The sequence below is a fragment of the Peromyscus eremicus genome, chromosome 2 (assembly GCF_949786415.1).
Source record: "Peromyscus eremicus chromosome 2, PerEre_H2_v1, whole genome shotgun sequence".
Lineage (NCBI taxonomy): Eukaryota > Metazoa > Chordata > Mammalia > Rodentia > Cricetidae > Peromyscus > Peromyscus eremicus.
In genome coordinates, this window is record NC_081417.1 from 21,700,254 (window position 1) to 21,716,564 (window position 16,311).

Below are 16,311 nucleotides of genomic sequence, written 5' to 3' on the forward strand. Positions count from 1 at the left end.
ACCCTAGTTTAGGTCAGAAATTCCTGAGACATTAGAGCAGATTATTCATAAATTTAGAACATAAAAAACAAAAGGCACCATTAAAAGCAGCTTAGCTGGGAAGCTAATTGTAGATACACAATCTTCTTTGGGAATTGAACTTTTAATCTCCTTACATAACAATAGATCATGATGTTCAATTAACTGAAATGTTTTTAGTTAGCTCACTAGATGAAAATAAATAAATAGACAATGATAGTCTATGCTTGGTACCAAATACTGAAGCAGGCTAATCAACTTTATTAAACAATGAGAAAACTTTACACACATACCTCATCCTTATTCATGGAACAAATCCATCACAACATGATTACTGTTCATAGTATACTAACATACGGATTTTTTTCTAAACATTTATTTTATTAGTCACAGCCTAAACCAATATAGTATTCATTAGTCACAGATGCCACTAGCTATTAACAGTTTCCTGAAGGCATTTTTTTACCCTTAATATCTGCTACATTTGCTGATCATACATTTTAATTGCAAATTTAAAACTTCAAATATTATAATAAAAGAAACAGAAACCATTTCTAGCTGCTGAAGTACTACATTTAACATCATGTTAGTGTCCCAAATTCCCCATGTCGGCTGAATTGTTTCATATGTAGTCACATTGCACCTGCAGGTGACTGAAGAAAAAAAATCTAATATGCTAAATTTGTTATTACACAAAACCACCATGACAAACACTTCTATATAGAGTTATACATATTTTATAATGTAAAAGTTCCTTTGAGTATCAGTTTCTATAACTCCACTTTATGGATTTAGTGGTCATTAAATATTCGATGCCATCAACTCAAGAAAAATTTTAATTTACTAAGAAGTTTTATTTGAGTACTTATTTTTTATCTAAAGTTAGTAGTTTGCAACCCCATAAAGCAAAAAAAACCTAAAATAAATATCTTTGATACCCTTTGGAAAGTGATTTTACCTGTAGCTTATTTACAATATAAACAAAGTTGTGGGGGGGGGGGGGGCGCGGGGGTTATTTTTTTCTTATTACTGATACTGCACTACAATTTAGCAAATCTGTGCTGTGAGTTTAGTGAGAACATTGTGCTGGCCACAGAAACTGCTACTTCTTTTTCTTTGGGGGGGGGGGTGTTTTTTTGTTTTTTTTTTTCAAGACAGGGTTTCTCTGTGTAGCTTTGGTGCCTGTCCTGGATCTCACTCTGTAGACCAGGCTGGCCTCGAACTCACAGAGATCTGCCTGTCTCTGCCTCCCAAGTGCTGGGATTAAAGGCGTGTGCCACCACCACCCAGCTAGAAACTGCTTCTTATAGAGATAACTTGATTGACTAGATGTTGTTTCTGTCTGCAGCACCCTGCCCCTGCAAGAATTCCCTATCTTCAAAACCAATCATAAACAAGATCTCCTCAGGAAAGCTCTGGTCTCTGTTTTATAATACTCTCACACAAAGACAGATCAGGTTACTGTTCATATATGGTGGTACAACAGTGCTCACATGCCTCTACTGTAGAAGTTGTGATGCTAGTCTATCTATCTATCTATCTATTATCTATCTATCTATCTATCTATCTATCTATCTATCTATCTATCTGCTTTGTTTACTATTGTTTAACAAATATTAAGCATTTGATTTATACAAAATAATGTTTCTAAGTCACTGTATACACTACTATGTGTAATCTTCTCCAATCTTGGTTCATACATGAAGTTAAAATAGAATTAAATGCTTTTTTTCCTCTGTATGCTTATAACTGAAAAAAATACTCATAATTTAATTACCTCCTTTCCTGTCATGTACTCAATACAGTGAATTTTCATGACTCAGCCAATGTTCAGAATTATTATTAGTTTATTATCTTTTCCTAAAAATAGATACTGCTCCAGCGAACAGACTTCTGTTTGTTTACTGGTAAGTCATTTGGGGAGTTTATGGACTGTTAAGTGGTTATTTCCTTTATACTCAGTGGTTATTCTTCTCTTTTGAAATTATAGTTAGGATATTTGAATTTAATTCAGAGAAATCTCAGAGAGTTGCTTAAATCTTCCTAATAGTCATAAATCAAAACACAACTCCAGTTGCTTTTGTAATGTTTATGATACTCTATTTACTGAAGCATTCAGCTTTATTGAGCACTTGTGTTCTTATTGCATTCCTCTGAAGGAACACAGCTATTGTAGTTTAATTTTCTTTTCATTATCAGTCATTCCAGGTAAGGCAGTCTTCTGCTTATTTGGGGCTGGGCTAAAATAAGCTTACTTAAAATAGTGATCTGTCTTACAAGTGCTGTCATAAACACCACAGATGGCAGGCAAAGGACACACAGTGATATAATGTGAAAGTATAAATTAGATGGTAATGAAATGCCATGTTTACTGTGACCAGTAATTTAGTATCAGCAAAGCTTAACCATCGTGATGTTTTAGTTGCATTAAGTTTTCTTTACATTAAAAATAAGCAGGACTTTCATGTTTCTTCAAAATATAAATTGAAAAATAAGACAAATGGAGTATATATATATATATATATATATATATATATATATATATATATATAATTTCTAAGAAATGATCCAAACCACCACACAGTTTTTGTTTACTAGAAATCCTGTTTGAAAAATGCTACCTTTCTTTGAAGGATTTCATCACTGATTAGATTTCAGATATTCCTATTGGGTGCTAATTTAGGGCGGGAAAATTTTACCTTCTGTAATTCTCAAGTCAGTTTTGTCTCCTTCTGATTGGTAGATTGAGGCTTTCTGCTTTTCTGGAAGCATTAAACTTTCAGGCTTTCATTTACTGAAACATATAATCTTATTGTATAATAAGCATTTGATTTCCTTTGTTTCAGGTGCTCAGGTAACTACTGCAGGACATAGAGGTGGTCAGACATGGAGCTTGCTCAGAGTGCATTGGAAAGTAGAAACTGGACCGTGGCAATTGTGCATCTTCAAAGACATTTCTCTATTTCCTCTATTCATCAGCTATGGAGAACTTATTTATTCTCAGTCCACAGCTGAAAGATGATCTGGATCATTATCCATTCATCATTCATTCAAGAAACATTCTGAGAGTATCCACACTATGCCAAAGACAGAACTAAAGACAAAGAGCTAAAGGAGGCCAAAGCATAACCTGAGGAAGCAAACAATGGGTTAGAAAAATAAGGGGACCCAGAAATGGTTTCAAAATGAGAATTGATAAAGATATCTATGAGTGACACAAGGTACAATAGTAACAGCAAAAGAAAGATTGTCTATCCGTTTGTCCATGGTAAAGGAGAAGAGAGGAAAGAGAGTTGAAAGAAGAAAATAGCTTCAGCTAGATAGACAAGAGAAATAACAATGGAAATAGAATACCGCCATATGAGCAAAGCAAGGCATTGTATTGGTTACTGCTACACCCGTGTAACAAATACGTGACAAAAACAGGTGAAAGGAGAAAGATTAGCATGGCTTAAGGTTTTCAGTTCATCACACAGGTGGGACTCACCCTTATCTGTAATAGTAAGAGTGACATGGAGCTAAGTATATCCCAACAGCCCAGAAAACCAAAAGTTATTAGCCTTCAAAGGCCTGCCCCAGCACCTACCTCTACCTACTGGGCACCACCTTCCAAAAGCCTTATGGTCTCCCCAAGCAGTGCCACTAGATGGGAAACAAGCACTCAAAACATGAGTCTATGGAGAAAAGTAGACTTTTAAACCACAACAGGCATGAACAGAAAAAAAGGCAGAGTAATTAAAAATAATTTATTACAGCAGGTGTTGAGAGCAAAAAGCAGAGGCCGCAGATGAAATAAGAGTTAGGCAACAATCAATGATAGCTGGCCAGAATGACTTGGCAAGAAATGCAGACATTATAATTTAGAATTGAAGAGTGGCTGAGCTGAGAGAATTAGACAAATGGTCAGATCTATGTTGAAGGACAACTGCTTTTACTCACATGGGCTTCTAATCCTTCCAAACCCTTGCTCTTCCCCTTGTCTTCTCCTTGTTCATTGGAAAGCTCCTCTGCAGGGGTGGGAGGAAGCACAGAATTTAAACTTAAAAGAAAATTTAAATATCTTGTTGAGGAAAAAAGACTTATCTTGATCTACACACACAGTTCCAATAATTAAAATTCATGCCCCTCATCTCAGACCTCATCAGAAGTTTTGGTGTTTGTGTGTGCAGCAGACAGCAGTTTACCCAGAAATTGACAATTGGTCAAAATCCAAAGCATAAATGAAGGGATCTACTTACTTTGGCGTACTCCCCACTGGACCCTAGATTAGTCACAGACCACACCCAAACATCAATTTCCAAACACAAGCCAAATGCAAATAGATCCTTTATTAAGCAAAACAAGAAGACAAGGTGGTTGAAACAGCAGCAGATAGCTTTGCAAGTGCTAATGTTAAGAGGGAAAAGGGTGGTCTGTGTTAAAATGAGCTAGGGCATGTTGGTAAGTTCTGATTGGTATTTTAATTAGATTAGTCAAAAAATATATTTTTATTGCTGAAACTTGATGTTTTGATAATTGGACCTTGGTAATTGGTCCCAGGAATGAGTGGATGGCCAAATAAGGGAATAGCCTTGGTGGCTAGCTTTAGGAATATAGTCTAACAATTTGGCAAGGGGGAAAAAGATAAAAGGCCAAACCTACTGGTGCCATGTTTGCCATGCTTGGGTGTGCTAAAGCCCTTCAGTGAGTATTTATGGAGTACTCAGTCACAAATGAGATATCCACATCACCCTCTTTCCTAGGTCCAGTTAACATTACCTGAACAAGACTGGCAGAAGATCAAGCCAGTCAACATTCCAGCATGGAGGGAGGAGGGACTCATGAGTCACTCGACCCTAGCTAAAGACCTATTGATAGTTGATAGTTTCTGGGAAAAAGAAAGTGTGTTTTACTTAATGAAAAGTCACTGATAGGTTGCCCACTCTTCAGTGCACGGCTCACATTCATGAATACTTGGTCAGCAGAAATTGGAATCAATGGGCTATAAAAACAAAGAAAATGGTTCAACCCATAAAGTGCCTACTGTACAAGAATAAGGACCCTAGTTTAGATTCACCCAAAAAAATTCTAGGCACATCAGCACTCAACCTGCCCTGCAATCTCAGTGCTAGGAAGATAGAGACAAAATGGCTTCTGTGGTTTGTTTGCTGGCTAGTCAGTCTAGTGGAATCAATGAGGTCTGGGTTCAGTGAGAGACCACGACTCTGGCTTGCGCGTGCACGTGTACACACACACACACACACACACACACACACACACACACACACACACACACACACCAGTGCTAATCACCAAAAAAAATAAGCTTGCACCACTTTAAAACCTGAGATCCCAAAGAAAGCATTCAAAAGCACAGAACATCAAAGAAATGTGGCCTCTGGAGAGAGAAAGAAATGTCTCTATCAATTCTTGATCATGCACCTGTGACTCTCAAAGGTTTCAGAGCTAAATCTATAAACACACACACACAAAAGAACCAGATTACATTGGCTTTTCAGCCACTGATATGGAATCAACTGCTGGATGAGCAGAATAAGGAAAGATTGATAGTAAAAGCATGCTTCATCACTAGAAACAGGCACTTTGGCAAAGCAGACTATTTGCTTTAAGTTACAATCTCCATGCATGTTTCATTTGTTAGTCATTCAGATATATTCCTTTGTTTAAAATTGGGTACAGATAGGAAGGTGAGCAATTAGAAAGGAAAAAATCAAGTCAATGGGCAGTGTGATCATATTTAAACAATTCAAATCCACTTGTTTAATCCTCTCATCTTAAATTATTCACAGGGGCATTTTGATTCTCAAAAGTTCATAAACAGAGTGCAAATCACCCAAGCAGAAGTAATTTACTGCTCTTAAGCCAAAGCCCTGCCTAGCTAGGGAGTCGCCTGTAGGAATTAACCAGAACAAAATCCTGATTAAACAACTAATTGGCTTGTCTACCAAAGGAAAGAAAAACAAAGCACATCTCTCCACTTCAAGATACAGGGTCATCAAATCAGAGGTCTTTCAGAACTGCCTCAAAGAAGATGTTTAAATCACTGATAATAAAATTCAATAAAGTGAAGCCTATGGAAGGGAGGATAGAGAAGGAATCCTACCCTCACCTGCGTGGTCAGACTCAGCCACCCACAGCACAGGTATGTCCTTTATGTTCCTAAGTCAGTCTTGAGTCTCATCCTTTGTCTACCAGTGGATGTTAATAAATGCTGCCACATGGAAGACTGCTCAGCAGTTTTACATGGTAACAATGAGGCTGAGTACTATTTAAGCCACATTCTTATTAATTTATATATTCTGTAAATGCAAGTTTAAAGAGAGGATAAAAGTGTTTAGGAGATGTATTTGAACTTGGAAGACTTGGAAAACAGGTACTAATTGTTTTCTCACAGTTTACACAAAAATAGCTAATAGATTCTTCTCTTAAAAAGTGTGAGTTTTCAGCAGTAACTATGCACTGGGCACCGTGTTGAGCCCTCTCCAAGCACCGGCATGTGTGAGACAGAATCCTGTTATAGCCCTGCTAACACACAACTAGAACGTAGCTGAGGCTGTACTAGCCCACTCCATGACCATTACTGCAGAAACTTCATCAATAGCCAGACTGCATGGTGACAGAGGAGAGGGGGCTATGAATCAGGCTTTCCAGATGAGCTGCCCAGGAGCTACAGGACACTTAGAGAGAAAGCAGGAAGAACAGGTGCTTTTCAAGAGCCGTCTTACCCTGAAGCAGCAATGCTGGAGGAAAGCTCAGCTCATGCCCAGGAAGAGCTACTCTGGGTATAACCAGTGCCATGTGGCAGCTGTGATACTGGGGTGTTAATCTTGAGGCCTGCTGGCATCAAAGAATCTAAACAGCCATGTCTGGGATTTCTTGATGTCTATCCTTTCTAAATACATGTGGGAAATAGGCAAAACTTTTTTTTAAGTTTTCTATTAAAATACGCTAAATGTAACAATCTCAAAATGTCAAAATGATGTTTTCTCCCATAAAATACACCATTTTTCAGTGGCATAAAAATAATATGAGTCGTATAAGGAAATATCTAGAAGTAAAAACAAATCAAATTGTATTGTGCTTTGTGCAGTATCCTTTAAAAGTTCAATCAATCAAAAAGTTCCTGTATAATTCCTGCTTACCAACAATTAAAATCTCCAGAAATACAAAGTCAGCCTAATACAAACATGCTCCTTTACTTCGGAATATGATTTTGCTCGTATAAGTCTATATTTATGCAACATATAAAGACTATAATGGAAATATTTACAAATAACATCAAAACATAATGAAAAAGAAGTTGAGCAGTATCAGATGTTATTACTAGCTATAGATCGTCTCAACCCTACCTATGTGCATATAATTAGCTATTCAAGCAATTTCATATTTGATAGGAAATGACAGCAGCCTTGCCTAATACATATGGTTACTGTGAAACTTAAATGAAGTTACCTGATAGTCTTCAGTACTCATAAATAATGTCAAAGATCCATATTACAGCACACAAGACACTCGAAGTCCCTGTCCCTAGCTACTTCCTCCAATCTTCTCACATTCTTCTCCATATAAATGGTTCTACTTTCGTCTTTAACCCCACACAACCTCATCGTGAGCCTTTGTTCTGTCTCCGCCATCCACCTGCATTTGTAAACTCAAGATCCACTTCCCTGTTTCCTTTGCCCCTTCCTTTCCTTTCTACTATAGAATAATTTACTTTCAAGCACCAATTCTATTCTCTACAGATATTTTCTACAAATCCTTTATACATATCTACCTATATATCCTTTTTTTTGATGGAAGGAGGACTAGAGGTGGGTATTTGGGTGTATGTGTATGATCATATGTGTGTGTGCATGGAAATCAAAAGTTAACCTCAGTCAGGTGTCATTCTTCAGGAACTGTCTACCACATACTGAGACGTGAGGCTCACCATTTCAGCTAGGTTGCTCTCCTGGAAGCTCCAGGAATCTGTTGGGATGCAGCCCCAGCATTAGGATTACATGTTCCCACCACCACATCTGGCTTTTTACGTCAGGTCCTCATGTTTGGGTACCAATCACTTCAACTGTCTCCCCAGTATACTTTTTCATACTCACCATTTTGTTGTTTGTTCTCTCTACTAGAGTTTGGGAGCCAACATTTCTGCATTATAATTTTTTTTAAAGTTGTTCAGTTTTTATTTTATAATTATTTTAATTTTACATATCCGCCACGGATTCCCCTGTTCTCCCTCCTCCCACCCCCAGCCTTCCCTCCCAGTCCACCCCCCATTCCCACCTCCTCCAAAGCAAGGTCTCCCCTGGGGAGTCAGCCCAGCCTGGTAGATTCAGTTGAGGCAGGTCCAGTCCTCTCCTCCCTACACCAAGGCTGAGCAAAGTGTCTCAGCATAGGCCCTAAGTTCCAAACAGCCAGCTCATGCACCAAGGACAGGTCCTGGTCCCACTGCCTGTGGGCCTCCTAAACAGTTCAAGCTAATCAACTGTCTCACTTATCCAGAGATATAAAGACTTTATGAAAAAGTCTTTTATATATAAAAAGTCTTTATCTCTTTCTTTGTTCTTCCACTCTGTTACTGATCCAGCTGGGACCTCCCGCTCCCCTAAGCTCTCTTTCCCATGACCCTTGCCATCCATTACCCCCCACTCACCCCCAGTTTGCTCATGTAGATCTCATCCATTTCTCTGTTGTTGGGTCATCTCTGTGTCTTTCTTAGGGTCCTCTTTACTAGATAGCCTCCTTGGAGTTGAGAGTTGCAGTCTAGTTATCCTTTGCTTTACATCTATTATCCACTGATGAGTGAGTACATACATACCATGTTTGTCTTTCTGAGTCTAGGTTACCTCACTTAAGATGATATTTCCCAGTTCCATCCATTTGCCTGCAAACTTCATGATGTCATTGCTTTTCTCTGCTGAGTAGTACTCCATTGTGTATATGTACCACATTTTATTTATCCATTCTTCAGTTGAAGGGCATCTAGGTTGTTTCCAGGTTCTGGCTGTTACAAATAATGCTGCTATGAACATAGTTGAGCATGTGTTCTTGTGGTATGATTGAGCATTCCTTGGGTACATCCCCAAGAGTGGTATAGCTGGGTCTTGAGGGAGGTTGATTCCCAATTTTCTAAGAAAGCGCCATACTGATTTCCAAAGTGGCTGTACAAGTTTGCGTTCCCACCAACAGTGGAGGAGAGTTCCCCTTGCTCCACATCCTCTCCAACATAAGCTGTCTTCAGTGGTTTTGATCTTAGCCATTCTGATGGGTGTTTCAGAGTTGTTTTGATTTGCATTTCCCTGATGATTAAGGATATTGAGCAATTCCTTAAATGTCTTTTAGCCATTTGAGCTTCTTCTGTTGAGAATTCTCTGATTAGCTCTATAGGCCATTTTTTAATTGGACTGTTGGGCATTTTGATGCCTAATTTCTTGAGTTCTTTATATGTTCTGGATATAAGCCCTCTCTGTCAGATGTGGGGTTGGTGAAGATCTTTTCCCATTCTGTAGGCTGTCGTTTTGTCTTGTTGACTGTGTCCTTTGCCCTACAAAAGCTTCTCAGTTTCAAGAGGTCCCATTTATTAATTGTTTCTCGCAGTGTCTGTGCTACTGGTATTATATTTAGGAAGTGATCTCTGGTGTCAATGCATTCAAGACTACTTCCTACTTTCCCTTCTATCAGGTTCAGAGTAAACCGGACTTATGTTGAGGTCTTTGATCCACCTGGACTTGAGTTTTGTGCACAGTGACAGATATGGATCTATTTGCAATCTTCTACATGTTGACATCCAGTTATGCAAGCACCATTTGTTCAAGATGCTTTTTTTTTCCCTTGTATAGTTTTGGCTTCTTTGTCAAAAAGCATATGTTCATAGGTGTGTGGATTAATGTCAGGGTCTTCAGTTCAGTTCCATTGGTCTACATGTTGGTTTTTATGCCAGTACCAAGCTGTTTTGTGTTAGTCCATCCCTATAGGAGTATCTCAGGTATCCCCGGCCATATCCACTGTGGTATAACTCCACTTCAAATGAAAGGTTGGGCAAATATTGATGTACAGAAAGAAGCAAAACCATGAGGAGAACAAAGTAATGATGGGATGAAACTGCCAACTCCTCATAATGTTTTAAATTCTGCAACTAAAAGGCCTGATGGGCCAACACTAGGGTAATATGAAGAAGAAAATTGGAAGGACGATGGACATCTTGTTAATTTTGGGAGGACGGTGGCCAAAGATGATTCAATAATAAAGTTAATCAATAGTAAGGCCAAGAATATCTATTTAGGCACAAGAATAATTATTTTTAGGAAATCATAGATAGATGTTCAGTTTTAATAACCACGTTGATAACTGAGTGAGAACGGTGACATTTCACATTCAACTTTATTTTAGAGTAACTACAATCTCTATTTTGTTTTCAAAGGGAGAAAACAAAAGTGAAAAAGAATCTCTAAGGACCAGAAGGACACCAGTCACATGTGAAAAGTCATACACCAAAGAACAAGGTCAGAATGCTACCTGTAGGGGGAAAATGTAAAGTATGTCTTTGTCTAAAGTGTATTATTTAATAAAATATTTGTCCTTGGCCAAGCAAACTATCTAAAGTTGTAGACAGTTTGAACAACTGAATTATATGTGAAAATATTATATTTTCATTCAGTCTTTTATTCATACATTTAGTACGTTCACTAGATACTTTGTCTTAGGGAGAGGTATATACATGCATGGACATGTGTGTGTTTGTGTGTCTGTGTGTATGTCTCTGTGTGTGTGTGGTAGGTAGATATAGATTTAGATATAGATATAGAGTTTCATATGTTTGTTCAAGTGCACTTGACTGTGCAGGTGTATCTGAAGGCCAGAGGTTGCCATCAGGTGTCTTCCTCAATTGCTCTCCATCTTATTTTTTGAGACAGGGTCCCTCGCTGAACCTATAACCCACCACTTTTAATTATACTGGCTGGACAACAAGCCCTAGGGATGCATCTATATCTGTCCCCAAATTTTGGGATTACAGACTTAAACATCCAGCCTTTATATAGGTGCTGGGGATCAGAACTCAGATCTTCAAGCTTTCAAAGCCAGCACTTTACCCACCCAGCCATATTCCCAGCTCCTCACTAGATAATTTTATTACCTAACATGTGCTAGGTACCATTCCACGGCCTTGAGGTACAGGTGTGGAGATATAAAACAATAACCAAATCTTGGTTCGTGAAGAAGTTATGCTACAGAAAAAAAATCAGACAGATCATGAGAAGCACATCATAAACAGTGGAATTTCAGGCAGTGATGAGTTATTAAGACAACAGAACAGATATGGAAGCACACGTTTCAAGCTTTATTGCCCCTCTCCTCTGTACTCTCTCAACTGGAAAGCTTGTATGTCTAAGGCTGCACACTCAGTTCTACATGGATAACTCCAAAACTGTATCAGGGCAATCACTTTTGTCAAACTCAATCCAGTATTTTCCAACTAGCACTGCATGTGTATATAGATAGATATAGATATAGAAATAGATATATACATTTTTTGCAAAAATATTATGATTAAAATAATTTATCTTCTTCATTATCATGTTCTTCTTCTTCTTCAAATAAGCTCCCTCTCTTCACTGTCTTTGCTACTATTATTTTTATAAAATCTACCCCAAGCTCAAAACCTCACTCTTGTTTTATTTCTCTACCATAAGTTCCATAAGGTCTGTACCTCATCTGCCTTAGTAATATCTTACAAACTTTCTGGCTTCTTTACACTCTCAATAACAGCTTCCTGAGCCAGGCCTTTATAGTTAAGTTACACCTACACTGCACTCAGGCCGTAAGTGGTATCTTCTATTTAGGAGTCTGTTTCACTCAATTTCTCTCCTTTTCCCTCAAGCACGAATACTATGGGCATATTGCTTTCTTTTACCTACCACTTTGACCCCACACCTCAGCTCAAGAGCTGTGAATGCCTCGATACTGCCTTCAGGACAAACATAAATACCTTCACTTGGCTTTACAGCACCCAGTGCATTCTATTCTTAGCCCCTTGCCAGCACATCTCTCCTGCTTCTCCTTTATGAAAGCTACATTCTAACCAAGAAAAAGCAGATAAATGGAATCATTAGAGCAGAAGATAGCACTGCTTAATATAACAGCACAAAATTATTGACATAAAAGCAGAAAAAAAAATTTTTTTCATCTATCAGACAGTCATTATAGTGATCTGTATTAAATCAAACATTTGAAGTGAGATGCATTCAGTTTCTATTAGCCTAAGATTCCTATCTCTAAGAAGGAAAAAATAAGAAATATATGAAAATCACAGTCAGGTCTGCAATTAAAGAAAAGGTTTGCAGCTAGAGGCACAGCTGAGTGGTACAGGACTTGCCTAACATGTGAAATACCCTGGATTCAATCCTTAGCCACAAGGCAGAAAAGTTAATGTAAATAAAGAAAAAAAGTTGTAAGTGAATAAATTCCTATCAATGAATACTGCTGCATTCAGAAACATCCCTCTGAAAATACGGCTCCATTCTCATTGGGAATGGACTCTTCCTCAAAAGAATGTGGTAGAACATATGTGGAAAAAGTAACTGACCTTAGCAGATAGATGTGCAGCAGACAAGAATAATCAAAAGGAAATAAGATGTTTCCAGTCAAAAGAACAACATTATACAGATACTGGATTTTTGCTGCATCAGTCTTATATGTTTTTACATTCTTCTCTCCGTTTACTTTCATTACATATTTTTTTCAAAAACAAAGGGGAAATCTCTCTGGGCTCCTGAATATATTTATTTACTTACTTATTTTTCAAGAACATTCCTTGGTTTTTACTGCTCAACTCAGAATATAAAAAATTCTTTGTTTTTAAGCAAATTAGGTGTTTCCATCACTGACTTCCTTTTGGGTTTTATTCCAGCCAAGAAAATAGGAATAACAGCATCGCTTACCTGTAGGCAAACCAATGAAATGTTCCATTAGAACTTATACTGCTCAGATGCCATATACAGTCAGTTCTCTTAGTCTATCTGATTTAAATGTTTAGATGATGTATTGACCAAAGAAGAAGGCTTTATTTTGAATAAAAACTCACATATAAAATTGTCATCAAGAACAAGAGTCACATTCTAGGAGATAGATATACTTAAAACAGAGGAGACTTGATTTAACTATTTTTAAAGTGTGTGTGTGTGTGTGTGTGTGTGTGTGTGTGTGTGTGTGTGTGTGTGTGTGTGTGTTGGGTGCATATGGTGGGGTACATATGTGTATGTGTGGGTATTCATGCACAAACATTGGAGATTTCCATATATGTGCACACACACACCTGGAGGTCATAGGTATGCTTTCCACCCTATTTTTTTAGATGAGGTCTCTCACTGAACCTGAAGCTCATAAAGTCTTCTAAGCTGGCTGGTCAGTGAGCTCCAGGAATCTGCTTGTCTCTCCTAACCCTGCTCCTACACAGTGCTGAAGGTACAGATTCAGTCATGCTGATTTCTATGTGGATACTGAGGCTATGACCTGAGGTCTTAGCTCCCTTGCCCTTTACAATCAGTGGCAGCACAGATCATAGGCTTCCACATGGTTTCTAGTATCAGCATGGACCATGGATCTCAGCACAGTCTCTGGTGGCAGCACAGACACCAAAAAAAATTCCTTAGTAACATAAACTAAGAATCACAACTTTAGGATAACAAGATTATCCTTAACCTTGTTATATGTATATTTATAAGGAGAAACCTTTCATAGCTAGTAATAAAAACTCTTTGGTGGAGTTTCATTTAACCGAGAAGCTATTCAACTAAGGAAAACTGTTGTTGTTAACTATGCAAACAGCATAGCTTCAAATTTTTCAGTTAGGATTAAGTTATATTTAAGGTATTTTATCTTTAAAAAGCAGCACACTTTAACCACCAAGCCATCTCACTAGACCATCCAATGCTCAATTTTTTTAAAAAAAGAAGGCTTTATTTGTCAGAACTAAAATATTTGCCATAATAGTTATAATCTTGTGATCTATTGTGAGACCTCTGGAAAGGGAAAACAAATAATCTACTGCCTATCTGAAATAAAGAATCAAGATCAACAAGAAGCATGGGACTTTACAGGAGAAAACTTCACTCAAAAAGCCAAAAATTCTCCTTTCTTTAACAGAATTACAAAACAGGAAGTGAAGAAACTGTATGTTGTTTAATGTACTTGATCACCTATAAAGCTTTCAAACTTTTCATAAAGTGTTGCCTCAAAATAAAGAGTGAGGGGGAGAGAGAAATAGACAGGGACAAAGAGAACGAAGAAGAGAGAGACTCCTCTACTGGTAATATAACACACAAAAGTGATTAGCAAGTGGGGATACTGAGGAAGGAAGAACCACTACCAATCTACAGGAGTCAAAGGAAGCCAGGAAAACAAAGGCTACACTACAGAATTATCAAGATAATTCAAACTATGCCTTTTTATGAGTTGTTTGAGGATATAGATGGTTTTAAACTGGAGCTGTTCACACACACACACACACACACACACACACACACACACAAAAATTCCTTAGTAACATAAACTAAGAATCACAACTTTAGGATAACAAGATTATCCTTAACCTTGTTATATGTATATTTGTAAGGAGAAATCTTTCATAGCTAGTAATAAAAACTCTTTGGTGGAGTTTCATTTAACCGAGAAGCTATTCAACTAAGGAAAACTGTTGTTGTTAACTATGCAAACAGCATAGCTTCAAATTTTTCAGTTAGGATTAAGTTATATTTAAGGTATTTTATCTTTAAAAAGCAAAATTATTAGTGTTTAAAGATAGCATGTATAAAGTGTTGATATTTTTATTTTCTTCCTTCAAAACACACAGGTGCAATGTCACAAAATCTGCAGGTGTTGATTTCTGATTTTAGAATTCTTATCTTCTGCAGAACATGGTTCAGTTTATATCTACCATGGAAATGAAGAATGTAACACACTTGGAATCAAATAAATATAGCTTACTAATGTCCTCTTTTGAGTACAAATGTCTTTTTTAGGCTTCTATCTCATATATATTAGAATAAATTCTTCTTTAAAAATACCAGAACCCATGAAAATATGTATATGACTTATGTAATTATTTATAATTATTATTATTTATGTATTATAGATGCTTAAATGGAACCTTATTATGTGGAAGTAGATCTAAATCTGTTATAAATAGATATAATGTTGTAGGTAGGATAATGGCTACTCAAAGACTAGAACATTATTATGTCCTAAACCCATTAATCTAGTTTTATGCATTGACTTTTGTTTCTTGGGTTGTTAAAATTTTGAGGTGGAGAGATTACCTTTGCTAATCTGATATCCTCAATGAGCCTAGAGTTCATTCTGAGAGGACAGTGAGGACAAAAACAGAAGAAAGACAGGACAATGAAAAGCACAGTTTAGATGGATACACTCTGGAGGTGGAGAAAATGACTACGAAGGAACTGGGATAGCTTCTAGACTAGGAAAAACAGAAAGGGAGTCTTTACTGGAGGTTCCCTGCCCCAAACACTCTGTCCTTTCAAATCTTTTTTAAACTTCAGAATTCCAGAACTAAACAAGTTCTTTCGAGGCATTTGTGGTAGTTGTTACCACATCCATAGAATTCTCATGCATACAGTTTAAATTATTCCAGTTTAAATAAAACAAGGAAGAATTCAAAAAGCAAAATTAAATTTTATCACAGCCAGTCATGAAGAGTAAGAGACGTATACTGCAAAGAGTATTTCAGGGTTTGATACTCCTGAGTCTGAACTACAAGTGTGTTGCTTTTCAGGTCCCAAGTGAAGATTAGTTAACATCTCTGAGTCTGTTTGCTCATGGGGAATATGAGGAGAATACCACTACCAGCTGGTTGTGAATGAGAATTAAATTAGGTACTATACATACATCATTTTTTATGGTGGTTGTTAAATTCTACTATTGATAGAAGACAGATGAGATACACTAGTAAGAGCATAGAAGTCCAGTGTACAAAGAGGTCACTCATTCCTGCCAACTCCTGCATTGTGTGCATGAGGATCAAGTGCACCTGGATGTTCCACCTTCTCTACAGAGACAAATTTTAACATGAAATTTCTCAATTTTTCAATACCAAGTTATTATTATTTTATGATTTTCATTCAAATAGAATTCATACTTCTCCCCTTTCCTTTTCTCCCTACATACCACCCTTATCCTCCCTACTCACAAATTGATAACCTCCTCTTTGATTATTATTGGTGTGTGTGTGTGTGTGTGTGTGTGTGTGTGTGTGTATGTGTGTGTTAAAACAACCTGTTCAGTTCA

The 16,311-nt window shown here is 37.3% G+C and overlaps 1 protein-coding gene across 1 annotated transcript in view; it reads left to right on the forward strand.

Moving 5' to 3' along the window:
- The first annotated feature begins 6,049 nt into the window (after positions 1–6,049).
- Cngb3 (cyclic nucleotide gated channel subunit beta 3) overlaps positions 6,050–16,311 on the forward strand; it is a 175,834-nt gene continuing 165,572 nt past the window's right edge. Inside the window, 2 exon segments of the mRNA XM_059255609.1 lie at positions 6,050–6,160; positions 10,433–10,514. Of these exon segments, the coding sequence (XP_059111592.1) occupies positions 6,050–6,160; positions 10,433–10,514 (193 nt within the window).